At 41.4% G+C, this 21,807-nt stretch overlaps 1 protein-coding gene across 3 annotated transcripts in view; it reads left to right on the top strand.

The window, feature by feature from the left end:
• The window catches only part of WDTC1 (WD and tetratricopeptide repeats 1), an 84,987-nt gene that overhangs the window by 48,376 nt on the left and 14,804 nt on the right, over nt 1-21,807 (top strand). For all 3 annotated transcript variants that reach the window (XM_021713522.1, XM_008060348.2, XM_008060349.2), the window contains 3 exons: nt 15,510-15,556; nt 15,979-16,090; nt 18,869-19,056. In XM_021713522.1, the coding sequence (XP_021569197.1) occupies nt 15,510-15,556; nt 15,979-16,090; nt 18,869-19,056 (347 nt within the window). The remainder of the gene's footprint in view (nt 1-15,509; nt 15,557-15,978; nt 16,091-18,868; nt 19,057-21,807) is intronic.

The following is a 21,807-nucleotide window of genomic DNA, read 5'->3' as shown; positions in this document are numbered from 1 at the left end:
GCGGCCACTGCATTCCAGTCTGGGCGACTGAGTGAGACTCCAACTCAAAAAAAAAAAAGAAAAGAAAAATAGGTAGTTCCAGCTACTGAGAAGGATCGCCTAAGCCCAGCAGGTCAAGGCTGCAGTGGCCATGAGTGTGCCACTGCACTCCAACCTGGGTGACAAGAGTAAGACTCTAACTCAAAAAAATAGAAATAAAAAGAGAAGGAAGTAAAGAAAGCAGATGTAATTTTTTTGTTTGTTTTTTTGAGTCAGAGTGTCACTCTGTCGTCTAGGCTAGAGCGCAGTGGCTCACCCATGACCACCTCAGTCTTGACCTGCTGGGCTCAGGTGAGTCTTCCTCCTTAGCCTTCCGAGTAGCTGGAACTACAGGCATGCACCACCATGACCAGCTAATTTTTTTTTTTTAATTATAGAGACGAGGTCTTCCATTGTTGCCTAGGCCGGTCTCGAATCCATGGACTCAGGCTGTCCTCTCATCTCCACCTCCCAAAGTGCTGGGATTACAGGCTTGACCACTGTGCCCAGCCAAATGTAATGTTAATTCATGAATTAGGTGAAATGTATATCTGGGCATTCCTGTACTATTCTTGCAATTGTATTTTTTATCTATTTGAAATTGTTTTAAAATATAAAGCTAAAGATATTCATTAAGAAAATACAATGTGTCTAGGCACAGTGGCTCATGCTTTTAATACCAGCACTTTGGGAGACTAAGTCAGGAGGATGCTTGAGCACAGGAGTTCAAGACCAGCCAGGCAACATAGACCTCAACTCTAGAAAAAATTAGCAGGCACCTGTAGTCCCAGCTACTTGGGAGGCTGAGGCAGAAGGATCGCCTGAGCCACTCACTGTACTCCAGATTAGGCGACAGAGTGAGAACTCTGACAAGAAAGAAAAAAAGAGAGAGAGAGGAGAAAGAGCAAACACACACACACGCAGCAACCCAGTAAAAGAACCAAAAGGGAGACTGAGATTAGAGAATTTAAAATCACTTATTTGTTTTTGAGTCAGGGTCTCACTTTGTCACCCAGGCTAGCATGGAGTAGCATGATCACAGTTTACTACAGCCTCAGTCTCCTGGGTTCTAGTGATCCTCCCTCCTCAGGCTTCCTAAATGCTGGGATTATAGTCTTGAGCCACCGTGCCCAGCCTGAATTTAATGCAAATTAAGATTAATTTTTTTTTTGAGTTGGAGTCTCATTCTGTCATCCAGACTGGAGTACAGTAGCCGCTCCCGGCCACCGCAGCCTCGACCTGCTGGGCTCCGGCGATCCTTCCGCCTCAGCCTTCGAAGTAACCGGAATTACAGGCATGCGCTACCACACCCGGCTGATTTTTTTATTTATTGTAGAGATGAGGTCTCGCTCCCAGGTGGGTCTCGAACCTGTGGGCTCAGGCAATCCACTCACCTCAGCCTCCCAAAGGCGCGGGATTACAGGCTGAGCCACCGAGCCCTGCTATTAAGATTAATTTTAAGTGGTTCTGGTATATAAAACTGAACCAGGTTTCTACTTTCCTTGTACAATCTTTGCTGAGCACTCCATGCCCCCTTTAGTTATATCTCTTCACTTGTTTCAATGAGTTTTGTTGTCACAACTGTACAAGAGCCAGATATCCTGATTTCAGCTCATGACCTACTCTCACTTGAGGGGATGCTTGCTTTCATTTTTCATTATATCACTAGGATCTTCCAAGTTCACCTTGAAAGTTGTGATCACACTGTGATCCCTTCTATTTCGTTGCCTTTTAGGATTTCTTAGCACAGTTAGACACATGGTAGAGAGGAGAGAAAAGGAATCTTACTTAAAACATAATTTTTAAAATGAGCATTTGTAAGGCCAGATAGGAGGTAGAAATAAGATTTAAAAGATTTATATGCAGCCTATCTGGCTCCAGAGTTTGTGTTTCTTTTCACTTCAACCATGTGTCTGCCTTTAAAAAGGGATTAATAGACCAGATGTGGTGGCTCACCCTGTAATTGTGGCACTTTGGAAGGCTGAGGTGGGAGGACTGCTTGAGGACAGAAGTTCAAAACCAGCCTGAGCAACAAAGCAAAATCTCATTTCAACAAAAAATAGGAAAATTAGGCAGCATGGTGGTACATGCCTGTAATACAGCTACTCAAGAGGTTGAAGAAGGTGGATTGCTTGAGCCCAGGAGCTCGAGGCTATGGTGAGCTATGTGGTTATGCTGCTGAACTCCAGCCTGGGCAACAGAGTGATAACCTGTCTCAAGAAGAGTGAATGAATGAATGAATAGAGTTTAATAAATCTTGACTTGTTGAAATTATTCTCTTGCTGTATTAGTTTTCCTAATATTATCCTTAAATAAGTTGCAAACATTATATATGTAATCTCACCTTCACAATCTAGCCTGATTGCTTTTTCCAGTTTGTTTTCTTATATAATTTGAGCATAAATTCAAATTATGAAATTATGAGAAACAAGTCATATCAAACTAGGTTGATTTCTTTTTTAACAGAATCGGTATACCAGAACAGTTCCATAGGCATAGTATAACTTGATTCTAACAAAGATTTGTTGGAGTTGTCTTTACAATATCATTTTAGAAAAGTAAACTAGATACTAAATTCATTAAACAGTTATGTTTAAAGAAAAAGATGGAGTGTTTGTTTTTCTATACTATTTAAGTGTACAATCCAGTAGTTATAAAGTATATGCTCAAAATTGTGCAATCATCATTGCTTATTTAATTCTAGAATATTTTCATTATCCCAAAAAAGGAACCTCTTACCCCTATTAGCAGTCACTCCCCATCTCTTATCACTGGAACTATCCCAGAAACCACTAATCTACTTTCTGTTGCTATGGATTTTCCTATTTTGGGCATTTCATATAATGATATCATAAAATATATGACTTTCTGTGTCTGACTTCTTTCACTTAGCATAATTTTTTCAAGGTTCAAGCCATGTTGTATGATGAATCAGTACTTTATTCATTTTTTATGGCCAAATATCATTCCACTGTATAAATAGTTCACATTTTGTCTATCTACTCATTAATTGGTAGACATTTGGGTTGTTTCCATTACTTGACTATTATGCATAGTAGTACCATGAACACTTGTGTACAGGTTTTTGTTTGGACTTATTTTTCAGTTCTCTTGGGTATATACTTAAGAGTGGAATTTCAGGATCATATGGTAACTCAATGTTCAACTTTTTGAAGAACTGCCAAACTTTTTCAAAGCACCACCACCATTTTATATTTCCAGTGGAAATGTATGCGGGTTCCAATTTCTCTGCATCTTTGCCACACTTATCTTCCATCTTTTTTAGTATAGCCATCGAAGGAAGTATGAAGTGGTATCTCACTGTGGTTTTGATTTTCATTTTCCTAATGACTAATGATGTTGAGCATATTTACATGTGCTTATTGGCCATATTTGTGTATTTCTTTGGAGAAATGTCTATTCTAGATCTTTTACTCATCTTTGTCTCCCAGGCTGGAGTGCAGTGGCATGATAACAGCTCACCACAGCTTCAGCCTCCTGGGCTCAGGCAATCCTTCCACCTCAGCCTCCTGATTAGCTGGGACTACAGTCATGCACCACGATGCCTGGCCAATTTTTTTTTTTTTTGTAAAGATGAAGTCTTTTTGTGTTCTCCAGGCTAGTCTCGAATGCCTAGGCTCAAGCAATCCTTCTGCCTCGGCTTCCCAAAGTGCTGGGATTACAGGAGTGAGCCACCACACCTAGCCCCTTTACTCATGTTTTAATTGGGCTGTCTTTTTATTGTTGAGTAGTAAGAGTTATTTATATGGATGTGATTTGAAATTTTGTTCTCTCACTTTGTGGGTTGTCTCTTCACTTTCTTGATAGTGCCTTTGCACAAAAGTTTTAATTTTAATGAAGTCCAATTTATCTTTGTTTCTTTGTTGCTTGTGCTTTTGGCGCTATGTTAAGAAATCATTTCTTAATCCAAGGTCACAAAGATTTACACCTATATTTCATGTATGGTGTAAGGTGGGGTCCCGCATTGTGCTCTTACATGTGGACATCCACTTGTCCCAGCACCATTTGTTGAAAAAACTATTCTTTTCCCTCATTTAATTTTCTTAATACTCTTGTCAGAAATCAATTGACCTTAAATATACAACTTTATTTATATACTTTCAACTAGTCCATTGATTTAAATGTTGGTTCCTTTGCTTATCCACACTTTTTTTTATCATTGTAGCTTTGTAATAAGTTATATAATTGGAAAGTTTGAGTCTTCCAACTTTGTACTTTTCCCAGACTGTTTTGACTGTTCTGGGTCCCTGGCACTTCTATATGAGTTTTTGGTTTGAATCTGTTGCTGCCTGTTTTTATAAATAAAGTCGTTTTTTGTTTTTGTTTTTTTGAGTCAGAGTCTCACTCTGTAACCCAGGCTAGAGTGCAGTGGCATGCTCACAGCTACCACAACCTTGACCTGCTGGACTCAGGTGATCCTTCCACCTCAGCCTTCCAAGTTGCTGGAACTATAGGTGCGTTCCACCATGGCCAGCTAATTTTTCTTGATTTATTTTGGAGACAAAGTCTCACCAGATTGCCCAGGCTGGTCTCAAACTTCTGGGCTCAAACAATTATCTAGCCTCTACCTCCCAAAGTGCTGGGATTACAGGTATGAGCCACCACGCTGGCCATAAATAGTTTTATTGAAAGAAAGCACACTCATTCTTGTTTGTATTACCAATATCTGCTTTAGTGATCCAACAGCAAAATTGAGTAGTTGTGACAGAGACCATATGGCCTCAACCTGCTGGGCTTAAGCAATCCTTCCACCTCAGCCTTCCAAGTAGCTGGAACTACAGGCACATGCCACTTCACCTGGCTAATTTTTTTATTTATTGTAGAGATGAGGTCTCACCAAGTTGCCCAGGCTGGTTCCAAACCCCTGGGCTCAGGTAGTCCTCTCCCCTTCACTTTCCAAAGTGCTGGGATTATAGATGTGAGCCACTGCACCTGGCTAACCTCTGCTTTTTTAGATGCTGAAGTTAACTCATGCTTTGAAGTATTAGAGGGAAGCACTAGGAGCTACTCATTAATTCAGTCATGTTGAGCAAATATCGAGTGCCTATTATATGCCAGTAGTATGCTAGGCACTGGGAAAAGAATATAGCAATGAATAAGACCAACACAGTTCCTGGCCTTGTGAACCTTCTTGCCATGGCCAATAAGACATCCTTCAGGTCTGGCCTCTGCTTACCTCTCTGAGCCTGTCTTGCTTATCTTACTCTGTCCCCTTCATCACTATACTCTAACTGCATTGCCTTTTATTCAGTTTCTTCAGCATATCTGTCCTGTTTCTACCTTGTTCTTGTTCTTTCCTATGCCTGGAATGCTGTTCCTTCAGATCTTAGTTTAACTTGCTCCTTGTCGTCATTCACATTTCACCATAAATATCACTTCCTCAGAGAGGCTTTATCTGACCACTCTATCTAAAGTTCTTATGTTCTTTTTTTTTTTTTGAATTGGAGTCTCACTCAGTCACCCAGACTGGAATGCAGTGGCACACTCCTGGCCACCGCAGCCTCAACCTGCTGGGCTCTGGCAATCCTTCCTCCTCAGCCTTCCAAGTAGCTGGAACTACAGGCGTGTGCTACCACGCCTGGCTAATTTTTGATTTTATTGTAGAGATGAGGTCTCACCAAGTTGCCCAGGCGAGTCTCAAACTCACGGGCTCAGGCAATCCACTCACCTCAGTCTCCCAAAATGCGGGGTTACAGGTTGAGCCACCGAGCCCAGCTATATCTTATGTTCATCACACTTACCGCTATCTGAACTCATCTTACATCAGAAGAGTACTGATTTTTCTCTCTTGCCCTATTTACCACAATAGCCTTTGCTTGTATAAAAATGCCTAGCATGTAGTGGGTGCTCAAATAATTGTTAAACGATTTAATCAATAGAAAGACCTTGCAGGGATAGACAGCAGATGTAAGCTCAATATGAGGAAAAACTTTCTAATATGAATTATGGTTGTTTTGCCCAACTATATTGATACTCAGATTTTTAGCTAAAACATATAGAATTTGAAATATATTTTAAATTCTTTTTCATGAGTTCTAGGGGGATTTTTCTTTCCTCAATAATCATAGTTCACATTAGGCTGTGCTGTAAGTCTTGAACTTTCTTGGTGCAATGAAAAAGACATATTTGGACTTGATTTCTGATTCTGCCACTCAGCTATCAAAATGACCACTCAAATTGCTTTACAAATACTGTTTTGTTTCCCACAACAAGCCTGTGAGGTTATATACCCTCCAGCCTGGGCAACAGAGTGAGATTCCAACTCAGAGACAAAAAAGCAAAACAAAACAAAACTTGCTCAAGGAAACATAGCTATACACATAAAAAACATTTACTGTATTTTATGGATAATTTGATGGATTTTCAAAAGTGATTATGTGAAGTGCTTAGGATAGGGCCTGACACATAGTAAACTAAGTTTTAGCTATTCTTTTTTTTTGAGTTGGAGTCTCACTCTGTCTCCCAGGTTGGAGTTCAGTGGCACACCCATCGCCACCACAGCCTCGACCTGCTGGGCTCAAGTGATCCTTCCACCTCAGCCTTCCAAGTAGTTGAACTACAGGCACATGCCACCACACCCGGCTAATTTTTTTATTTATCGTAGAGATTGAGGTCTCACCAAGTTGCCCAGGCTGGTCTCGAACCCATGAGCTTAGACAATCCTCTCACCTCAGCATCCAAAAGTGCTGGACTATAGGTGTGAGCCACCGTGCCCAACCCAGCTATTCTTTTAATTACTACTACTTCATACAGTAATTCTTAGGGACACCATTGAGCTAGATTAAATAAGGAACAAAAGGAAAGATTTTATGGAAAAGTCTGAATATCCAGATCATTCTGCCTTTAAATAACTATCATATCATTAAATGAATAGAGAGTGAATGAAGAATTTTAGAGTTTCATTTGCCTTCATGACTTGCTCCATTCTGCTATAATATTTTACCTATGTAAACTTAATACATACCAATAGATATGTATGTTGTGGGGCTTAAATTAATCAACTCATATGAAAACTTATCATCTACCCTGACATTTAATACGTGTCCAATTAATGTTTATTGAATTTTAATCTAAATCTTGCTTGTTAAGACTCTTTCATGCTATTTAATAAGTTAGAGAAAAGCACATGGATATCTGCTTCCTATCTTTCCTAGTTAGTATTTCTTGTGGAGGCTTCATTGAACTACTGTAACTCTCATACTCTTTGACATTGACCCTTTAAGTGGTGCCTTATTACACAAGGGTTTGGGTCTGAAGTCAGCAGGTAAGTTAAATGTATGTATGATGAATCTTACTGGGTTGCAGTTAAGAGAGGATCCTTATGTGTAGCTATGCAAACTGGGTCACAGGCTTTATCTCCAAGTCAGAAAATGCTTCTGAAAGATCCTTTAAGCTTGTTCCCAAAGCCTAATGTTCCTGTCTTCTCCTGGAGTTGTTTGATATCACTCTCTTATTTCTATTATGATAGAACTTTGTTTCATGTTGCCATAAACATTAACCAGTCTGTGTTAATCTTGCTATTTATTCTCTTTTCTCCTAGTATCTTATGCATATTCAGTGTTGAATAAATGAATTACCTACTTGGTCAGGACTTGGAGTAGCAATTTAATAGCTAGCTATAGAAAAAAACCCTTTTGAAAAAGTAGGTAAATAGGAAGAAACCCATCTGTCCAAGATGTGTACTCTTTGTGAGCACCCTAGCTATTGTGGAAGGGTCTTTAAGAGCGGGATCTGGAAGGAACACACATAGATTGGCAGGAAAGGGTATCTGAGGACTAGTTCCAGGGATCGGAGCCAGAATTTACCAATGTGTGCTAGGCACCTTGGATATATTATCTTCACAAGTCAAGTTTATATTAAATTGTCATCTCCATTTACAAATGAAAAATCTGTGGCTTTGGGAATCTTAAGTGACTGCCCATACAACTGGGACCAGGCTAAGCCATAGTTGAACCCAGACAGCTCTTTCACTTTACAATTCTGCCTCTCACTAACCAGTTCCAGATCCTCAGCTTCTTTTTATAAAGTGTAAATTTGGACAATAGGGTCTCTGGGTTTTTTGGTTATATCAGAATAAATACTAATTTGCAGACTTCTTAGTTCTTTGCTTTTGTTATTCCCTTCATACGATTGGATACTGCTTTTTCCTACAGCAAGAATATCTTTTATTATTTTGCCCCTATGGGCCCCACATTTTGATTAATTATTATCTATCAAATTGTATTTATTAATAATGTTTCCCATGATTGCCCATCAGAGGTTCCTGAGCAGTATGGGTTACAACACAGATTTTATATATTTCAGTCAAATGCAAAAAAAATGGCATTGGCCCTAGTCTAGGTTACCCAGTTACCTACACATGTTTTCCCACTGGACTTTTAAAATACATCAACATACAAAAACTGGAACTAACCTAAATCTACAACACTAAGGGAGAAGTGAATAAATATGGTTTAATCTTTGGATAAGCCATTTGAAGTGGAGCTTATGAGGAGATCATGATAACATGGGCGAAAGCTACTGTTATAGGTTTGGAGAAGAAGGGGAGGGAAAAAAAACCTCACCAGCTCCGTGAGGACAGGATATGTCCCTGTCTGACTCAGTCATGTCTCTCTGAGCCAAGTGCAATGCTGGCACATATCAGGCATTTAAGTTTTGAGACAGCTTTGACTAGAATAAAGACAGTGTGACAGCATGACTAAAAGTCAAGTTCTGGAAATCCTGCCATTTGTGACAACTTGGATGAACCCAGAGAATATGTTTTTGTTTTTGTTTTGTTTTTGAGTTGGAGTCTCACTCTGTCACCCAGACTGGAGTGCAGTGACCGCTCCTAGCCACCACCACAGCCTCAACCTGCTGGGCTCCAGCAATCCTTCCACCTCAGCCTTCCAGTAGCTGGAACTACAGGCGTGCGCTACCACGCCAGGCTAATTTTTTGATTTATTGTAGAGATGAGGTCTCACCAAGTTGCCCAGGCGGGTCTTGAACCCGTGAGCTCAGGCAATCCACTCACCTCAGCCTCCCAAAGCGCAGGATTACAGACTGAGCCACCGAGCCCGGCGTCAGAGAACATGTTAAGTATAATAAGCCAAGCACAGAAAGACAAGTACTGCTTGATCTCACTCATACATGGAACCTGAAATAGTTGATCTCATAGAAATAGAGAGTAGAATGGTGGTTACTAGGCGCTGGAGTGACTGGGGGCTAGGGTGTTGGGAAATGTTGGTCAGTGGGTACAAAATTTCAGTTAGGTAAGAGAATTAAATTCAAGAGATCTGTAGTACAACCCAGTGGCTATGCTTAATTACAATATGCTGTGTTCTTGAAAAATGCTTAAGGAAGTAGATGTCGTGTTCTCACCACACAAGTGATAACTATGTGAGGCAATGTATATATTAATTAGCTAGATTTAGTCATTCCAAATGATGTTTGAAGACATCATATTGTAGGCTATAAATACATAAAATTTAATATGTGAATTTAAAAAAAACTAAGCTTTGGAATCTATCAGACATGGGTTCACATTCTGGCTACACTGTTTACTCAGCTTGGGAGCTTAGATGCATTTAACTTTTTCCTCATCTGAAAAATGAGAAGAATAATGGTGTTTCCATCATAAAGTAGTTGTAAAGAATATATGAAGGGTATACTAGTGTCCCTGGTACATGGTAAGATAGTGTTAAATATATATTAGCTACTATTATTGCTATTACTAAGACCTTCTCTCCTTCACATTGAAGTCTGATTTACATAAAATAAAGCATCTAGGCCTCAAGTATTGAGTTAGATGAGTTTTGACAATTGTGTGCTACCACTCACAGCAAAATAGAAAATACGTCTGGGCACAGTGACCCGTGCCTGTAATCCCAGCACTTTGATAGGCTAAGGCAGGTGGATGGATCACTTGAGAACAGCCTGGGTAACATAGCAAGACCCTATCTCTATAAACATTTTTTAAAATTAGCCAGGTGTTGTAACACATGCCTATAGTCTTACCTACTCGAGTGACTGAGGCGAAAGGATCACTTGAGCCCAGGAGTTTTAGGTAAGCTGGTATCATGCCATTGCACTCCAACCTGGAGGACAAAGTGAAACTTCATCTCTATAAAAACATTTTAAATTAAAGTAAATTTCAAAAGAAAATATGTTAATCATCCTAGAATATTCCCATAATATCCCCTTCCCAGCAAACCCTTCTGCCTTAAAGCAACCACTTTCTGGCTTCTGTCTCTATAGATTACTTTTGCCTGTTCTTATACTTCACATAAATGATATTATATAGTCATGTATACTTTTGTGTCTGGTTGTTTTGCTCAACAATGTTTTTTGTTTCATCCACATTGTTGAATGTATTCATTCCTTTTTATTACTGAGTAGTATTCTACTGTTTGGACGTACCACTGTCTTCTTATCAATTCTCCTATTGATAACCATCTGGGTTATTTCTAGTTTGGAGCTTTAAAAAATAAAACAGCTGTGAATATTCTCATATCAGTCTTTGTGTGGATAAATGTTTTCATTTCCCTGGAATAAATACCTAGGATTAAATTTCTGGATCATAGGGTAGCTATAAGCTTAAGTTTATAAGAAATTGTCAAACAGTTCTCTAAGGTGATGGTAGCAATAAGATATCTTCTTAATACAGGTAAAGATAAAGGTGGCATTTGAGGTAGCCCAGCACAGCCAAAGAAATACTTATGAGTCAGACTGACCTGGGTTCTCATCTGGGTGCTGATGTTTACAGTTTGTGTGATCTTGGGTAAGTAATTTAATGTCTCTGAGACTTGGGTCTTACCTATAAAAATGGGGTGATTAAAAACATATGAATATATAAATACCTAGTTTTCTACCTAGTAGTGTCCTACCAAAGTGAGGACAGTAATACAGGCTGTAAGGGAGTATTCTGTAAGGAATTTAAAACCAGTAGCAAAACCAAGTAAAAGTCCATTAGCTTTTATCATCATTGTGCACTTACAGTTCTAACCAATGTCAGTGATAAAATACTTCTAGCCTTCTCTGCCTCCTAAACACCAGGCTACCTAACAAATTCTAGGGACTTTATTAAATAGCAATTATAATCAGTATTTAATAAAGTTAAATAGGAACTAAGAGTTAGGCTGTAATTTGGAATTTAAGTGAGATTTGGAGCTTTTATTGCAGGTTATTTCTCTGTACACTTCCTGTTTCCTCCAGTTCCCTGGTATGCAAGGCTTACCCTAAATAGAAATGTTTCCATCTTAAGTAGTCCCTCCACTCAAGTCCTTAAAAGTTTTTTTCTCTCCTTTTTTTGCTCACTGTTTATGTCATAAACTAGTTTTATTCTTCAACATAATTATTGATCTTGCATCTATAATCATGCCAACCTTATTTATCAAGGCCAAAATAACTCCTCTTAAACATTCTGTTCTGTGTAAAGTAGGCTCCTAAGTGTGTGTTCTAATTTGTGTAACCCTTTATTTTTTTATAATAGTTACTTCGTATTTTTGTAGAACCTTATTTGAACCTTCTTTCTATACTCTGAGCTACTTCTACCGTGTAAAAATGAATCATAAGGATCATTCATACACTGTGGCCCCCATCTTCTATACTTTGGATGGGTTACTTATTTGAGGACAAATACCATGGACAAATACAGTCATTCTGGAAGCATTAATGTTTTTCTCAGATAGTTCTTGAGAGCCTGAGTGCTTGAGTGAAAATTTTGCATTCTGTCACTATTAGCTGTGCTACCTTGAGCAGGTTACCCACCCTCTCTGAGCATTGTTTTTCTTATTCGTGAAATTAGTGATGATACCTGTGTCTGTCTGTCTGTCTGTCTGTCTCTCTCTCTCTTTACGATTAGGAAATATAGTTTATTTAGAAAGTAAATTAGAGCAAGAGACAGAGAGAAAGAGGAGATTCACCTCTCCGAGACAGGGAGGGGGCCAAAGCCAGGAAATATGGCCTGGCCATAGCTCAAAGAGCACATGACCATACCATATCATAGCATGGCAATGGCTATGATACCTGTTTCTTAAACAAGATTATGGATGTAGAGTATTAAATTAGTTTCCTGTTGGTGCCAAAACAAATTACCACAGAGTTAGTGACTTAAAACAACACAGATTTATTATCTTACAGTTCTGTAGATCAGAAGTCTAATGTGGGTCCCAGCAGGTTAAAGACAAGGTGTTGGCAGGGCTGTGTTTCTTCTGGAGGCTTTAGAGTAGTATCCGTTTCCTTGCATTCCCAGCTTTTAGAGGCTGCTGCATTTCTTGGCTCCTACCCTCCTTTCTCCATCTTCAAAGCCAGCAACAGCAGGTCCAGTTCCTTCCATCTCCATCTTGCTAGCTCTCTACAGCCAGAAAGGTTCTCTGATTTTAAGGATTCATGTTATTAGTTTGAACCCACCTGGATAATCCAGGATAATCTCTCCATCTCAAGGTCCTTAACCTTAATCACATCTGCAAAGTCCCTTTTGTCACCACCTAAAATAACATATTTACAGGTTTCAGAGGATTAGGACATGGGCATCTCTAGGAGTCCATTATTCTGCCTACCTCAAGTGCTCAGTTTAGCACTATATCTAGCTCTTTGTAAGCCTGTAATACGTGGCCGTCATTCAAACTCTTTGGTGGTGGTGTGGGAGATTCCAAACTGAAACTGTGATCCACCCATATAAGTAATTTACAGCTTAGTGGGGAAAATGAGGAGACTTAGGAGATAAATGATTCTGACCCAGAAAGAGTGACTAGAGATGTATGTGAGGTTTCAACCAAGTACCATGGGCAGGTGATCTGGCAGGTTTGAACAGAGTGTGTCAGTAATGTGTATAAGAGGAGAGTTCAGGGAAAAAAAATGAGTTTCTCCCAGATGAGAATCTTCATAGGATAAAGGGGGCAAAGAGGGAAGGGGGCCGGGTATGGTGGTGTGTGCCTGTAGTCCCAGCTATTTGGGAGGCTGGGGCAGGAGGATCACTGGAATCCAGGAGTTCAAGGCCAGCCTGAGCAATATAGCAAGACCCTGTCTCTTTAAAAAAGGTGTTTTCTGACCAAACAGTTGGGAAAGTAAATGTATCATCTCTCTTAGTTCCTCCTACTAGTTGTGCTGGACTCATGTGTTTATTTAGGTGACAGATACATGCCAGGCACTGTACCTAACCTTGAGGATACAGTGAATGTAATCCACAAAGCCTGCTTTCTCAAAGTTCAGTCTGGTGGAAGAAAACAACCACATAGACACAGAGCCATGATGTAGTATGACAGTAGTACCCCACATGAAGGGCATGCCTCTCTTCCAAACCTACATGACAGAGAAGGCATCTTGCAGGAAGTACCTGTCACCTGAGACTTGAAGAATGAGTTGGAGTTTATTGGTTAGGATACTTTGACCCACAAGTAACAGCCCAACTGAAATTGCCTTAAGTAGTAATGAACTGATTGGCTTACTTACTTACTGGAAGTGCAGGAGTAGGGTAGGTTACTGTGCACTTCTATTAACAACCTGGTAAGTCCGGTTTGGTTACTGTGATCACTCCGGCTCCATTTTTCTATGGTTCCCTTAGCTAGGCTCTCCTCTTTGTGTTGATTACACCCTCGGGCTGTATTCCCTCTTGGTGGCAAAATGTGTGCAATTCCAGGTGGCACATCAGTACGCCTGGCGTCTCTTCCATAGACTGCCTTCAGAATGAGAAAATTCCTTTTCCAGAAGCTCCCAGCAACTGTTATTCCTTGCATCTGATTGGGGTTATAGGCTCATTTCTGAGCCAATCCCTGTGGCCAAGTGAATGCCATGTCCTATTTGGTTTATGCCTAAATTCCTGAACCTATCACTATGGCAAAGACAATGAATTTATGCTTCCTGAAACACATGGTCTGATTTGGGGCAGGGCAGTAATTAAATGTAAGTTAAAACGGGGCTCAATGGCTCAGCCTGTAGTCCCGTGCTGGGAGGCTGAGGTGAGTGGATTGCCTGAGCCCGCGGGTTCAAGACCCGCCTGGGCAACTTGGTGAGACCTCATCTCTACAATAAATCAAAAAATTAGCCAGGTGTGGTAGTGCACGCCTGTAGTTCCAGCTACTTGAAAGGCTGAGGCGGAAGGATTGCCAGAGCCCAGCAGGTCGAGGCTGCAGTGACCGGGAGCGGCCACTGCACTCCAGTCTGGGCGACAGAGTGAGACTCCAACTCAAAAAAATAAAAAAAATATAAATCAAGGTGCTGTTAGAAATGAAGGAGGGTGAAGGAACAGAAAGAACAGTATGTAGGAATGCCTACCTTCTGACTTATTTTTTCCTTCTACTTTGTAAGACTTGTTTCTGCTCCTTCAAACCTTCTGCTTCTTCATGGATTCTGTGTTCTCATAACTCTAACTTTGCCATAATTTCTCTCCATGCCTCAGTCTCTTCATGTTTCTTGATTCAAATCGAGCTGGACAGTAACCTGCACCTGTAGTCCCAGCTACTCAGGAGGCTGAGGCAGGAGTTCAAGGCTGCAATGAGCTATGGTTGCACCACTACACTCCAACCTGGACAAGAGCAAGACATTGTCTCTAGGAAAAATAAAAGAAAGCTGGGTGTGGTGGCTCACACTTGTAATCCCAGCACTTTGGGAAGCTGAGGCGAGAGGATTGCCTGAGCCCAGGGATTCAAGACCAGCCTGGGCAACTTGGCGAGACTTCGTCTCTACAATAAATCACAAAATTAACCAGGTGACCAGGTGTGGTGGTGCATACCTGTAGTTCCAGCCACTTGGAAGGCTGAGCGGAAGGATCACCTCAGCCCAACAGGTCGAGACTGCGGTGGCTATGAGTGTGCCACTGCACTCCAGCCTAGGCAACAGAGGACAGAGTAAAACTTCAACTCGAGAGAGAGACAGACAGAGACACAGAGAGAGACACAGAGACAGAGAGGGAGAAAGGAAAATCCCAAGATCAAAACTCTGGCCCAGTTAACTTTACTGTTCCCAGCTCCGCCTACTTGAAGAAAGTTCCAGAAGATCCAGGGACTTTGTTTTGTATACTCCTGTACTCCCAGCATCTGAACAATACTTGGCATGCAGTAGGTGCTTGATAAATAATATGCTGAGTGAATGCAGATTAGCCTCTGGTTAATTGACTGTCCTTGGATCAGATGTTCCCTGGGCAAATCTTCTTTGGCTGAGGGAATGTCCCTTGAAGGGACTGCTGACCTGTTCCTTCTGGTGGTAAAAGCAGAAGTTTGTTTGGATTTTACTTCTACTACTTTCTACTGTCTGAACTTCGGTTTGCTTTTCTGCAAAATGGGATCAGTGAAACCTGCTCCTTATGGCTCAGAGGTACCCAGCATTAAGTGAGATTGTGAAAGTACTATATTGTAATGTGCTAGTCAGGTTACGTCGATTCTGGCTGTTCACATGTACCTGGAAAACACTGAAAATGGAAAAGCTGGTTTACCTGTTCCCCAGGAGAACCTCTAACTAACTCTCTTCTTGTCCCTTTCCATTTGCTTCCCCAGGGTCACTCAGGTTGTGTCAACTGTCTGGAGTGGAATGAGAAAGGAGAGTAAGTATGAGCTAGAACACCTAGAGTGTGCTGGAGAAGGGAATGAGTGAGGAGACTGGGAGAAGGGAGTTCCTTCCTTACTGGATCTAAGGAAAAGAGTAGACCCAAATGAAAAAAGACTGCTACTCTCTGCTGTTCTTAAGGTTAGCCCATAATTATCAACACACACTTAAACCATTAATCCCAGATAGATGGAAGGTTGGATGACCATCCAAACCCTTTCTTTTTAAGAAACCAGTGTTCAAGGAATAGTGGGAAAATCTCAGATCAAAAGAGAAGAGAATCAACTCGTGTTTATAAGATAACCTTAAATTCTGTGACATCTGTTCTGTGTGGCCTAACTCCTTATACTAAGGACAAGGGACAGGGGAAGGAGGCCTGGGGTTTTGAGGAGAGTTCAGAATCCCTCATTCTGCTTGCAGCTTGCTGGCCTCTGGTTCCGACGACCAGCATACAATTGTATGGGACCCACTGCACCACAAGAAGCTGCTCTCCATGCACACGGGACACACTGCAAACATCTTCTCTGTCAAGGTGAGCACACAGAGCCACAGAGCAAGTGAAAGAGGTGACTGGGCTTTAGGTATGGTGTTGTCAGTAAGTGTATGCCCCCACATAGCCCCTGGAGTCACAGACACCTTGTGTGTTTAGCATCTAATGATGATTCTTGAAACCCCATTTATTTTCTATGTTAGTCTTCTTCTCTGTGAACCAAGAGACCAATTCTAGATGAATTTATATATCTGTGACTGGTAGTGGAAGTATGGTTCTTGGTTCTGAATAGAAACTTAGAGAGCAGGCAGCCCTGGATTTGACTCCATTATCTGCCTCTTGGAAATTATGTAAACTAGGAAATGACCTGTAAGGAAGAGCCTTTCTAGCTCTGAGATTCTGTAATGGATATATGTGAGAGTCAGGCTGTTCTTTGGAAAGCCTCACTAATCTAAGAAATATTTTCCTAATATCAAAAGGAATTACAAGATGCCTAAACAAAAAGGTAGATTTGAAAACTCAAAACCTACTTATTTCCCTAAACTCTCTTTCACAAGCTCTGATTATCTCCTGTTCTAGGGACCTATTTCTTTGATTTTAGAGACAAAACAATGACGACTCACCTTTTACATGACCCTGAAAGGTGTTGGGTCCAGTTTTAGGATGTACAGTCAGACCTGGGGAAGAGGACCTAAGTCATCAGTTGGGCATCAGAGCACAAGACGTTGAGTTCTGAGACCAGAACTTAACAATGATCTGAATACTCCCTGATGGTAACACATTTGGCAAGGTACTTTATACACAGACTCTCAGCCTCCTGTGGAAGAGGATTCTTCTCTGTTCAGATAGTAAAAACACTACAGATATATGTATTTATTTAACCCACACGCTCCCCCTGGTGGCAACTAGAGTGTGCGACAGGTGTGGCAGTAGCCACTAGTCCATCACAAGGGCTCACCTGTTTTATTTCTGCTGTGCATTGAGTGTATGCTGTCTCCAGTTGAAGACTACTGGTTGTCCCTAAAAATTATTAAACCCTATCTGTTTCGTCTAGCCCTTGTTCTAATGTTACCCTTAGAGAAGCCTGTATGGAAAGATTGAATTTTTGGCTGGGTGTGATGACTCACTGCTGTAATTCCTGTACTTTAGGAAGCCAAGACAGGAGAATGGCTTGGACCCAGGAGTTCAAGACCAGTCTAGGCAACCTAGCCATACCTCATCTCTAACAAAAAAATAAAAAATTAACCAAGCATGGTCGCACACACCTGTAGTCCCAGCTACTTGGGAGATTAAAGCAAGAGGATCACCTGAGTCCAGGAGCTTGAGGCTGCAGTGAGCTGTGATTGTACCACTGCACTACAGCGTGGGTGACAGAGTGAGACCCCCAACTCAAAAAGAGTGAATTGTTGCTCTTTGTGAATATTTACAGTCAAATGGGACTTTAGCTGTTTAAAAAATGCAGAATGATGACCCTCCCGTCACCACTCAGCCTTGTTTTATATATACTGGGAGGGACTTTACAATTTAAAAAAAGATATTTTAATCTTTTGAACTCCTGAGAGAAGAGAATTCAACTAACATTACCTCCAAATTTTTTCATCCTCAAAGTTAACTATATACTTTCTTTTTTTCATTATTTGAGGCTATGGTTGCAGCTATTTTGTTCTTACCAGATCTTATCTGGAGTATTTTGTGCTCACCATTATCAAGATGTGGGGATCTAATTTTTTATAACTGTGTAGAGATGTATCTTCTTGATGCTTAGCCCTTCCTCAGCTCTGACATTTGAGCTGTTTCAAATATTTGCTGTTTTCTGAGCATTTTTGACCAGATCACTTTTTTCTTTTTGGATTAGTTCTTAAAAATGTAAATTTTGAGTCAAAAGATGGAAATAGTTTTTATCTTTATTACCTGTTGTCAAGTTGTTCTCCAGATACAGTTGAACCAATCTAAAACACCCATTACCTTAAAATATTGAAGTTATTTTTACTTGAGGACTTATTACTTAATTACTTTCTTTTTTTTCTTTTTCTTTTTGAGTTGGAGTCTCACTCTGTCACTCAGACTGGAGTGCAGTGGCCACTCCCGACCACCACAGCCTCAACCTACTGGGCTCCGGCAATCCTTCCGCCTCAGCCTTCCAAGTAGCTGGAACTACAGGCGCGCGTTACCACGCCCGGCTAATTTTTGATTTATTGTAGAGTTGAGGTCTCCCCAAGTTGCCCAGGCGGGTCTCGAACCCATAGGCTCAGGCAATCCACTCACCTCGGCCTCCCAAAGGGCTGGGATTACAGGCTGAGCCACCGAGCCTGGCCTTATTACTTAATTTCTAGGTTATTTAACAGTCAGCCTGAGGTAATATGACATGTGGGAATTAGACTTGGGTTTGAACACAGTACTGCTACATGTTAGTTCTGAACCTCAATTTTTAATGGGGTTGTTTTAAGTATCAATAAGATTAGGTAGCTGTCTGGTATCAAGTACATGGTTAATGCTTAGTAAGTGGTAACCGTTATGATCATCATCCACTAAGCTCATACTTAGTGGGAGAAGTACAAAGTAAAATGGTTCTTCAGGTAGTTCAACATGGCACAGCTCAAGACCACTATGGCAAAGTAAAGGTACGTGTCTTAACTTTGACCTTTAAACCTATAGGCTGTTTCTCAAGATGCAAAGTTTTTTGGTGGATTGTCTTGGATGGGCTAATTTTCTTATCTGATGTGGAGAGGGAAAGGGGTGCTGACATCCAGGCTAACCTCCTTCTGTAGCCACCTCTGTTCCCATCACCCACCAATCCCTTCTTCAATCTCTCCTGAACAGTTCCTGCCTCATGCTGGGGACCGCATTTTGATCACGGGAGCAGCCGACTCCAAGGTGCATGTCCACGACCTGACAGTAAAGGAGACCATCCACATGTTTGGAGACCACACAAACAGGGTGAAACGCATTGCCACAGCGCCCATGTGGCCCAACACATTCTGGAGTGCTGCTGAGGACGGGCTTATCCGGTAAGGGTCAGCGGCATCAAGTAGAGCCTGCGCCTCTCCTGCTCCCATTGCGTGGTGGCTTCCCCATCTCATCTGCCCACAGTGCTTCCTTCCACAGGCCTGGTTCCTTCTCTCCAGCAAAGATCCAGTCTCGTTCATCTGCCCACAGCAGTTGTTTGTATACAGACTCCACTGACAACATTTGCTTACCCCACCCTCATCTTCCTCCCTCTTTACCCTCCCCTGCTCCACCTCTAGGCCCACTGGCCTTCTCTTACTACCTCAGATGCCCAGGGTCTCTGCCACCTCTGGGCATTCACACGTACTATTTCCTCTGTTTCAGATTCTCTGTCCCCAGCTCTTCCCTGTCTGACTCTTTCTTAGACTAAGAAGGTCTGTTTGAGTCACCACTTCAGAAACACCTTCTCTGATCATCCTGTCTAAAGGAGATAGACATTATTCTTTGTTTTAGTTCCCTAATTGCATTCTCTATAGCTTTAATCACCACCTGTAGTTACTTTATTTTATTTATTTATTTTCTGGGTCGGAGTTTCACTTTGTCATCCAGGCTGGAGTGCAGTGGCATGATCATGGCTCACTACAGCCTCCACCTCCTAGGCTCAGGTGATCCTTCAGCCTCAGCCTCCCAAGTAGCTGGGACTGCAGGTGCATGCCACCACACCCAGCTAATTTTTTATCTTTTTGTAGAGACGAGATCTCACTATGTTGCCGAGGCTGGTCTTGAACTCCTGGGCTCAAACAGTTCTCCCACCTCAGCCTCCCAAAGTGCTGGGATTACAGGCATGAGCCACCACCCCTGGCCAGTTTATTTTTTACTTGGTTTACTTTTGAGTCTGTATCTTCATTAAATAGTAAACTCTCTTAGAGAAATTCCATGTCTATCTTGTTCTTGGCTGTGTCCCTAGAGCCTAGTACAGTGCCTGGCACATAGAGGCACTTGATACATTTCTCTTAAATAGTTGATCCGTGGCCAAGTGCCTGGGAGAGGGAGAGCCAACCAGAAATGGTAAAGTCGACTGTCCCCTTTTCCAATGCCCTGTATCATTACACATTTGCCTCTACTTCCCTTCACCCTAAAATGGTATCATTACCCTTCTTTAACTCCTTTCTTCAGATGTAACCTTAGAACTTCTTTCTTAAGTTCCAGCCTACTTTAATCTGCCTCCCTTGTGTTCCTGTAAGACTTTGTGCCCTCTTCTCTGTTACAAATAAGAAGTATAAGTCATATGAACTATAATACGGTGGTTAAGAACAAGGCACTGAAGTCAAACAGACCTGGGGCCAAATCCTAGCTCTCTCATTTATTGTTTGACTGGAGCAAGTCGCTTCACCCCTGAGCCTCAGTTTCCTCACCTATAAATGGGAATAAGAATAGTATCTTCCTTGTTGGCCTAAGCATTAAAATTGAAATAGTATATGTAAAACCTTAGCATAGTACTTAGAAGACAGAAAGCACTTGGTCAGTGGCAGATCCAATGCTACATTGCACTTGTTGATCTTGACTGACCAAATTGTGCCAGAGCCAGCCGGTAGAAGCTGAACAGACATCTAGCACGTTGAGTAGGATCCTAAAGGCATAGGCAGGGAAGGTGTCCTAGCAGAAGGTGAACATAAGCTGGGCCTTCCAGAACAGACAAGATTTGGATGGGCAAGGAAAATTTGAGTGGATTTCCCAGCTTGAGCAGAGTTTGTGAAGGCAGGAATAAACATGGCATGTGCAGGCTAAAGAATTCTGTAGTTATAATTGACCCACACTTAGGAAACTGGGGAATAAGATTGGAGAGATATGTGAAATTGGGTCTTGAAAACCAAACTGAGGAGTTTGGTAAAAGTAAACTTAAAGTAAGCTCACGTTTAAAGTATTGAGGAATCACTGCAATTTACTGAGCAGGAGAGTGATGTAAAATAATATTTTAGAAAGAGCAATCTGGTGAGGATGGCTTAGACAAGATGAACAGTGAAGAAACTATTACAGATGTCTAGGCAAGAGGTTGGTGAGCACGTGGGTGATGTGCCTACCCTCTGCTCTCTGAAGGTACCTGTGTATTGGCAGCAAAAGTTTCCCAATCTGGAGCAGAGGGCATTTGCTGCTGTTGGGGTGACTTTTTGGCATTACCTTTACCAGATGGTACTTTTAGGCTTGCCTTGGCCCATGGCACATCTAGGTAACTTTTAGATGATCTCTAGATTCTCTTTTCTTTCTTTCTTTCTTTTTTTTTTTTTTTTTTTTTTTTTTGAGTCAGAGTCTCACTTTGTCACACAGATTGAAGTGCAGTGGCATGCTCATGTCACTGCAGCCTTGACCTCCTGGACTAAGATAATCCTTCCACCTCAGCCTTCCAAGTAGCTAGAACCACAGGCACACGCCACCACGCCCAGCTAATTTTTTTTATTTTTTGTAGAGACAAGTTCTTGCCAACTTGCCCAGGCTGGTCTTAAGCCCCTGGATTCAGGTAATCCTCTCACCTCTGCCTCCCAAAGTGCTGGGATTACAGGTTTGAGCCACCACACCCAGCCCAGATTCTCTTTTCTGTCACCTCCATATTCCTTTTGTTTCCTGAAAGCAAGTCAGTTAGGAAAGAGCAGTCCAAAGGGGTTAAAATGCAGTCTTAGGAATCTATCTCAGGTCTATACTTACTATCAGTGTCATCCCATGGAGATTATTTGACTTCTTTGAACTTCAGTGTTCTAATGATTCCTCTGGATGGTATTAGTATTTAATTAAATAATACACATTAATCACTTGGGCAC

Source organism: Carlito syrichta, unplaced genomic scaffold (genome assembly GCF_000164805.1).
Source record: "Carlito syrichta isolate Samal-C Ts95f unplaced genomic scaffold, Tarsius_syrichta-2.0.1 Scaffold304598, whole genome shotgun sequence".
NCBI classification, from domain to species: domain Eukaryota; kingdom Metazoa; phylum Chordata; class Mammalia; order Primates; family Tarsiidae; genus Carlito; species Carlito syrichta.
This window is presented reverse-complemented; position numbering and strand designations above follow the sequence as displayed.